Source organism: Centruroides sculpturatus, unplaced genomic scaffold, assembly GCF_000671375.1.
Source record: "Centruroides sculpturatus isolate CEXI.00-Female unplaced genomic scaffold, Cexi_2.0 scaffold351, whole genome shotgun sequence".
Lineage (NCBI taxonomy): Eukaryota > Metazoa > Arthropoda > Arachnida > Scorpiones > Buthidae > Centruroides > Centruroides sculpturatus.
Genome location: NW_019384531.1, coordinates 560,661 through 570,112, shown reverse-complemented (window position 1 = coordinate 570,112; position 9,452 = coordinate 560,661). Strand labels below are relative to the sequence as shown.

Genomic DNA, 9,452 nt, shown 5'->3' with positions numbered 1-9,452 from the left:
AAAAAAAAAAAATACAAATCTTTAAACATCTTACATGAAATCAATATATTACCTAATGTTTGCTGAGCAAAAAGATTTTTATTACTAACGTTTTCAACCTCTATAGTATGGGTCATCCTCAGGTTTTAGAAAATAATGTAAATGTTCCAAAAATGGAACGTATCGTTTTTCGAATTTATAATATTTCAAATTAAAAAAAAAATTGGACTAATTACTAGAACCGCTGTATAATAAATAAACAATAAAATAACTAAATGAATAACTAAAAGTACGTATTAAACATCAAGTTAACCATAGTGAATATATGATTTAAGGGTTTTTAAGCCCCATTCTTTTTTCTATTATATATTTCCACGCTGTTGGAAGTGCATTAGAATCCATAGCATTTAGGAATCGTTCTTTTATTTTGCTTTTGTAAATTTATACTTTTTCCAACGCAATGAATGAGAGTGCACTGTTTTATTGACGTTCGCTTCCTCCCACTTTACAACTACTCCTTCTGTTTGTGCCATAATTTGTGCCATAATCCTTTTTCAACGTTGTACATATGTTCGCTCAGACGTACTGCAAGATTTCTTCGAGTCACACTTACATAATCTTTTGTAATTCCTAACTGTTGGTTTTTAAATGGTATTTTATATACTCCATATTTCTCTTCCTTTTTTAGTATGTCTTTTTGGTTTCGTAGTAAACTATAAATATTGGGTGCTCTTTTATAAATCATTCTCGACTTTTTATAAGATGCTAATTCATTCGCAGCACCACCCAATCGGTTGTTGTATGTGAATTTATTAATTCTATCGAAGTTAGCATGTTTTTTATTTTTATTTTCTTTGTAACATCTGACCAGCCGTTCAATTGTAGCGGTTTTGTAACCTAAATTCGTTGCAATTGTATTAATCTCTTCGAGACAGTCCTGAATGTTGGTACAATGTAAAAATTCCCTTCTGATTAGTGCCTTAAACGCCGACAACATATTTATACGAGTCGTTGGACCAAGAGTGGAGCACGAATGGGTTTTAAGTATACACTTGTGTGTTTAATTCCTTGTTTAAATCTTATATTAATGTCCAAGAAATGGAGGTGAGTAAAGCTTTTTAGCTCCAGTTTTAGTTTTAAACCACGATTATTATTGTTGATCGCAACTAAAAACCTGAGGATGACGTATACTATATTCGAAGGTAGGGGTGTAGAGTTTAAAGAATTGTTTAATATGAAGTATAGCCGGGAATCCCAATAGTAAAAGAAATATTTTTTTATATTTTACTATTCATACCGAATAAAAACGTAAAAATAATTAATTTTACAAATGCAAATAATTTATAGATTTACTGTAAGAAATATAATTAAAAGCTGGTTCCAAACAAATTATAATTATCAAAATAGATATTTTTGCCACAAACTAAAATAAAATAAAAAATTTCTCACGCCAACTTCAAAACTCAAACAAGTCACTGTGAGCAAATGACTAAGGAAGAATAATTAATGGGTTGATACGCTACATATCAATAATAGTAAATATTAATTAAGTAATTAATTATTTGTTATATACCAACTATCAGATCTTCTTAAAAAGACTTGTTAATTAGAAATAATAGCAATGTCAACGTATTAAAATTCAGCAATGAGCTGCATATCATTCCCGAGAAAAAGGTTAAAATTTTCTGTAGCCTCATCTGTTATGAAAGTTTCTTTAAAAATTTTCATTTTATCAGTTATTATAAAATTGCAAAAAGTTTAATTTTCAGGGTATAAATAAGTTTTAAAAAAGTCTGTAAATGCTAATAATGTGTAAACCATCATTAACTCTAACCACACATATAGGCCTAACAAATTTTCTTTTTATTTCTCCTCATCTTTCCGATCTTTAACCACCAAAATTTCATAGTATCAATGTCGCTCGTATCCAAATCACCATACAAAATTTCAAAAAGTTTCGACAAAAGGCAGAGGATTAATTAAGCTTCAAGTCTCATACCTCTATACATACGAACACTGACATTGCGAACATGTATTATCTGCCTTCGATTACGTTTATATATAACCAACTGTTGGTAACAGTGGAAATTTAAGATACACTCGTATAAGTCTTGAAATTTTCACACATTAAAGAGAAAAATATTGATGTTTTAGCCCTTTGCAAGAACTTATTTGCTGTTACTAAAGTTTTTTCCTAGATGTTTTTACAAGACTCGCAGATCGATCAATTATAGGTTATTGTAACATTAACACAAATAGGTATACTGTATTATAAAAATATAAACAAGAAAACATTAATTGTGAAATATTTCTTTACAGGTTTTCAAAGAAGATTTATTCAAAGTTATATACCTTTTGGTAATAATAATTATTTCATGTATGGCAATCAGGTGAGTGTATCAGAAAATTATAACATATATTTTTTCATAATTTATATTTTTACAGATATGAATTATAATCTAGAAATTATAATTTGTATCTTTACTCCACTCATGAATTACTGTATTTCAATATTAAAACGATTAGTCTTTCTGGTGCTACATTTGTCTGTCTTAAAGTAATTGTTGTCAGTTAACAATCAGAATATTAAAAAGCAATTTTTTAACCTTTACAATAGTTCACATTATACACTGGCGGAAATTGAAAGTGTTACACCCAGATGGAATTGATAGAAATTCACGAAACTTGGTAAACATGTACAGGGGCATACCCAGAAGAAATGAANGATGGAAGGAGAGACAGCGCACCGGAAGTGACTTACTCAGAGATGCTTTAAAGTAACAAAGGTTTAATGGGTAACAAGAGGCCATACATTTCGATTTTAAATATACTAGTTTTTTGGTACATTTCTACGATTTGACATGATAGATATTAGCTGTATTTGATATTACGTTTTTCCCCGATTTGAGAGAGAGAGTTTACAGAAGTTTCGCCCGGCGATAAATACCTGGTTTGCTGTCTTGATTGAGATTCTCGAGCGTTCTTGGTGAAGGGAAGAAAGTTCGGAATGTCAGTCCGGGTATCCGGTAGAGGAAGTACCCGTAAGAATGATAGAACAGTATCTGCAAAGGTGTTAGTCGATGGTTCCGATGATCTTTTTGTAAGATATATTCACAGATATCCGAATATTGAGGCACTTAGGACAAGGTACGAGTGACAACTTCTCTTTCGAAAGACGGGCGACGACTGCCTCACTTTGTTGTTCTGTTCTAATGTTGTATGGTTGAAATCGAGATATTAGGTCGAAAGACGCTGAGAAAGCGTCGTTATTAAGCCTGAGAACTTAGCAGCTGTTCATCTCCCAGGTGTGAAAGTTGACAATTATTGAATGAAAGTATGGCTACAATGTGAAATTATGATGTAATGATATAAACGCACGGAAAGTCTGGATTCGGATCCTCACAGTACAATTCAATTGTAAAAACAACCGATTGTAGACCGTCAGCAACTGACAAATTATACATGTCTTCTTTATTTATGTAAAACTTCTTATTGATGCTATCAATGACAAATTATCATAATTTATATTTACATTCAATTATAAGTAACTCAGAAAATTTTAATGTATTTACACAAATTATGTTGGAGTAGGTAAACTTGAATTCATATTGACTTATTATTATATTATTATCATTAATAATACAAATATTTGAGAACCAATGGCGATTCTTTAAATTATAATATACATGTTAATTTACCTATCTACAATATTAGGTACTGTATTACTAATAGGCTAACGTATTTTTTATTATTTATCAATTCCATGCTTCATATTTCAGAATTTATTACAAATGTATCAACAAGGACCAATGAGACAGGAGCTTCAATCCCCTGGAATGATTGCATATGGGCTCCCTCCTTCTATGATTGGATATGGATCATCGCTAATATGATTGGTTACGGACCATATCCTAATATGATTGGTTACGGTCCAAATCCTAATATAATTAATTATGGACCACCTCCTAATATGATTGGCTATTGGCAACCAGCAGAAATGGTTGTTCATGAATCGCAACCAGGAATGTATTATGAGCAGTCAGAGCAGCAGCTGCAGCAAGGACAGCAGCAAGAATTATCTGAAATTGAGCCGCCAATTGAAGTAATTGAATATCAGCAGAAATCACAGATTCCTGGTAATGAGTCTTCTGCCCAGAATACTTCAACAGAAGAACAAGATTCGAATCTGTTATTACAAACGGGCAACTTTTTATCAGATCCGAATTATCTGCCTCGTAATGGTAAATTTTATCAATATTGAATAAAAATAATATGATAGAAATCTCAAACAATTATATTAATGTTAACATAAGTACAGTTACATGAACAGTCATATTTCATGGAACTGCTGAAAAGACCAATGACAGGAAGAATGTAAATAGTTTATCTCCGAAGCCCATGTCCTCGGAATATAAGTTATAACAGCGGGAGCCATAATCTGTATAATTAAATTTTAATTACAAAGCATAAAAAATCTATATACATAATTAAAAATGGATTAAGAAAATAAAAAGGTGATAAATCTTCCTGTTCCTGGTTATTCATATCTATTGTTGACTTTGCAGCAAAATTTTCGAGCTTGTTAAATTAATTAACTACAGTATATAATTAACCAGCTGGAAAGTCATGACATTAATATTTCAATTCGAACATTAATCGATTCTACTTTTACTTGTGTTTACATATTTTCTATATTTGAACATTTTTAGTCAGCGATCAAAGTTATATTGTATCTCTGAAATTCCAATATTATTTATCCTTATTGTTGGATATGCGTAATTACGTGCACTGGTTAAATGAAACTGATAAAATATCTCTCAGAAAGAAGGAATTTTATTCAACAGCAACTAATTATTGCAGATATTTTTTTTATTTCTCAGTCATTTAATTTATTGTAGCTTTTATGTAACGTCATATAAAATTGGTATGAGAAAAAATGTAAAAATAATAACGATTATTCTAAGGATATACAAACGGAATTAATTGATTTGGTCTGTAAACGGATCAATGAATTATTAATGTTATAGCTTCAGTTAAATGTTTGACTATAATACTTCACGCTTAAAACAACAATTTATGTACAGTACATTAATAATATATTGATAACTTTTGTGCTTTTCCAATCATAATTCAATTTCGAAGAATTATTAGAAAAAAATTAATTAATGTTGATAACGTTTATAACAATATATATGAATCTTAAACTTTGATATAAAGTTATAAATAGAAAAAAAACCTATAAGAGTAAATGAATATGCTCAGATAAATCTGAAAAATTTCTTTTTCATTAATGATTTGATAGTTTTTTCTCTTTATACTTTAGTTTCTGAATCAGCTGATAGAAGTGGAATTTCTGAAAGTAATTTAAAACAAAATATTCATCCAGTCCTTAATTCAGAAAAAGACGTTCTGGACGACGATGAACCAGAAGTCATGGAATATATAGTTAAAAACATCACATTTTCCGATATTTTTGATGAATCTAATGATACAGAAGAATACTCTGATGTAAGTATAAATTTAATAAAATAATTCCAGATAAGTTTCTTAAATTTTTTGTCGTTTGGAAGATGATTATTGATTAATACGACGTTCTTATATTAAAACGCATTAATAAATATAAGTTACAACTCACATAAATTCACTTCATATTACTTATGAAGTTGCTCGTTGTTTAGTTTTTAAAATTGATATGTTCATAATTGATGCAATATTTCGGTTATAGATTATATTTAGCAGTAATTCATCTCATTTTAGGTGAGAACAAATTTATTAAGCTTAATACTTAATAAATATTTTAAAATCTTAATTTTCAGAAATCTGATCAAGAGATAGAACTAATTGTTCCTCTATCTCAAGCAGAGGCCACGTCGAGTGTTTATAAAGAGGATAAAAAACGGCCTTTACTTAGAGATTTCATCGAACTCGAGCGCCATTCATTAGTTTCGGAAGTAATTTATGAAGAAGAGGAACCTGAATCTGGAGACGATGGATCAGAAAGTGATGGTAGCTTTCATTCAGACACCATCTTAATTGATTATGAAGAATGTAATGTTAACGTCAGCACAACTGATGTTTCGAAGAACTGTAGTACTGAAAACAATGCATCAGTAATTACCGAAGAAGAAAACTCTGTTGCAGCTCTGTTGCAAATCTTGTCTCATTTAGCAGAAAAGAGTAAGTCTTCGATTTCGTCTGCTGAACAGAAAAATCTAAGTGTTCCTCTATCTCCAGAAGAAATCACGTCAAGTATTTATGAAGAGGATAAAAAACGGCCTTTGCTTAGAGATTTTATCGAACTCGAGCGCCATTCATTAGTTTCACAAGTAATTTATGAGGAAGAGGAACCTGAATCTGAAGACGATGGATCAGAAAATGATGGTAGCATTCATTCCGATACTATCATTGATTATGAAAAGTGTGAGGTCAACATCAGCGGAACAGATTTATTGAACCAATGCCACATTGAAAACAATGAATCAATAATTGCTGAAGAAGAGAAGTATGTTGCAGACGTATCTCAATTAGTAGAAAAAAGTCAATCATTGACTTCTCTAGATGTCAAACTATGCAATTCAAATTTATCTATCGATGAAACGTCAAAAGTTTCTAATGAGTTTCATCGTTCGAATACATTTAGTAACGGATTTGAGGAAGAAGAAAATCAAAATAAAGCAAACAAAGAAATATTACAATCTAATTTTGACATTGTAAAACATTTACAACTTGATAAGAATTATGCTGAAGGAGCAATTGAAGTTGAAAAAGGTAAGATCATATCAATAAATAGTTAAAGTTACGTTTGGGACTATTTTTATAATTCAATACCTTTCAGACTTTTTTCATAATTAAACAATTATACAAGTTTTAAATTCATTTGCATAAAAAATGTTTACGTAATGATTAGATAATATTCGTAGGTCCAAAATACATTTCAAGTATTTGAGTAATTACGAAGTAATTTTAATAAATAATTAAACATACAATTAATTGCATATCTTTAGTCTTTTCAGACTGTTTGGTATAATTTTTATTATACGTATTATTAATGACATTAGATTGGAAAATACTCTAAAATTTCGTTTTTTAAATTAAAAATATCTTATTTTGTGATTACTGTTTAATTAACTATTTGAATTCAATCAATGATTGTTTCACTCTGTGCGCTTTGTCATACATAAGTGGCTAATTATTATTTTAAGATAATTTGATTATTGTATTGATTTTTGACGGATGTTTGAGAAGCGTATCCATTCTGCTGCAGTTTATTGTTGTTATTGAATTTATAGTTAATGACTGTGTTATAATTTTTATTAAGAGAAAAATACGACAAGTATGCTTAATTTACAATATCATTTTATTTGCAGTTATGGATGTCGATTATTCAAGTTTACCAGAAGAGGAATTATCTGCAAAATCTAAGAAAGAGGTTAGAAAATATCTTTCACTTTTACTTTTACTAGTTTAATGAACAGATCTTCATCTTATGCTAAACTCTCACTCACGATCACATATTAATTTTATGATTTTCATTTTTAATTCATTTTTTAAAAATTTAAAAAGTAATATTATATTTATTTACATTGAAAACATTGTGTTTTATTAAAAATTACAAATGTAACAATATTATATTATCTAAAATTTGAGAGTTTAAAGTGAACATATCACATATTGGTGTTGATGATTTTAATTCAGATTTTTAAAATTATTTTTATTTAAGAACGACTAAAATTGTTTATAAATTAAGTACAATTTTTATATTTATTTACTACTTTTGTTATATTTAAAGTCTTTCTTTATTGCACATCTTTAAGTCATGAAATTCATTTAATCAGTCCATTCGTAAATATATAATGTTTATGGCATCATTTCATCTATTTTTAATAATATATAACAACAGAATTTCAATAAATAACTAGGTTTTTTCATTTATTTATATGTTTTTTCACTGTGTCTCCAATGATTCTATACACTTTAAATAATAGCACGAAATTATTGGATTTATAAAGTATATGTTCAAAATTGAAAAAACAAATGTTTATACGCATTAAATATTACTTTGAGAATGGTCAAAGTTAGGAAAAGACAAATTAAGATATTTAATTATTGGAGAATTTTGCGTTACAAGCGAACATTTAATCATTTTTGCTTGTCGTTCACAAAATTCTTTTAATTTGATTAAAGTCCTTTCTTAATATTTGGCATTTAAATATAGTTTTCATATTTATCCATTTTTGATAACATTTAAAGAAGACAACGCGTGTCTTTCTAATAGGAAATTTTCAACTCATTTAAAAGATTTAAATATGCCGTTTTTTCATTATTTCCCATTATTTATTGTAATAATTCTTGCATTACTTTCGTAGTATTATTTTCGAACCAACAATTTATATAATTTAATCTTCATATATCATTTACGAAATGTTTGTGTCTTTTGCAGGAAACGACTAAATGTTTTGATATTTTTGTGGCATTTTTCCGCCAAATTTCATCCACCATCTCTTTTGGTTGCAAAAGAAGAAAATAAAATGGCTATTCATTTATTTGGTTTTTGAGTGCTGACCACCATACGCAAAATCAATCGGGATGGCAACCAAAATAGTTCAAGAAAAAGTTTATAATTCAAAACTTAAAAATAGTCTATAAATTAAAACTTAAAACAAAGATTAAAATTTAATCTTTAAAAAAATGGTTAAAATTTAAAACTTAAGTTTATAGTTTAAAACTTAAAAAGAAAAAAAACTTAAAAAANATTATTTAAAGTTACTTTATAAAACTGTTATAGTTTGAAATGGCGAATAAAAATTAATATAAGATTAATAATTTATATTTCATTTATATAACATTATAAAATATAATTTAAATATACAAACATTAAATATATACAAGTTATTTAAAACTATAGATGAGCGAGGCGATGCTCAGGGAAAATTGGGACTTTTTAGAGAAGTCTCTAAATATCTCTTATTTATCAATCCATTAGTTTTAACTAAAGCATTTTTTAATCAAATTCCAGGAAAACTGTAAATGTTTTTGACAGGTACTTTGTTCACTTTTATGGAAGCTTCAGCAGCAGTACAATGTTCTAAGACAAAGTCACTTGGTTGCAACTGATTCTTACCAAATAAGGAAAATTGTTTTCAGAAATTGAAAACACGTTGATCGATGATTATTGTCTAATTACTTGGTCCAAAATTTGCTTGCAGATTTCAACATCGACCATAATGGAGTCTTTTGTTTCAAGCTAAAATTGTGTTTCATAACCAGTTGAATATTTTCTAGTAAATTAAAATTTTATAAATAAATCATCAAATGAAAAAAATAAATATTGGATTGACAGTTCAATGCATCGATATATTAATATATGTGTTGTCTGTCAAGGAAAAGATGCGTCCAGTAAGGTGTTACATGGAAATCCAGTCACTATTCAGTTGTTAGATACGTGAATGAAAAATACCAGAAAACATCACTCA

The 9,452-nt window shown here is 28.5% G+C and overlaps 1 protein-coding gene across 1 annotated transcript in view; it reads left to right on the top strand.

The window, feature by feature from the left end:
• Positions 1 to 8,617, top strand: part of LOC111623051 — a 10,416-nt gene extending 1,799 nt beyond the window's left edge. The window contains exons 2-7 of the mRNA XM_023365533.1: positions 2,299 to 2,369; positions 3,759 to 4,220; positions 5,303 to 5,487; positions 5,796 to 6,747; positions 7,347 to 7,408; positions 8,420 to 8,617. Coding sequence (XP_023221301.1) covers positions 3,869 to 4,220; positions 5,303 to 5,487; positions 5,796 to 6,747; positions 7,347 to 7,408; positions 8,420 to 8,506 — 1,638 coding nt within the window. The 5' untranslated portion in view covers positions 2,299 to 2,369; positions 3,759 to 3,868 and the 3' untranslated portion in view covers positions 8,507 to 8,617. The remainder of the gene's footprint in view (positions 1 to 2,298; positions 2,370 to 3,758; positions 4,221 to 5,302; positions 5,488 to 5,795; positions 6,748 to 7,346; positions 7,409 to 8,419) is intronic.
• The last annotated feature ends 835 nt before the right edge of the window (positions 8,618 to 9,452 follow it).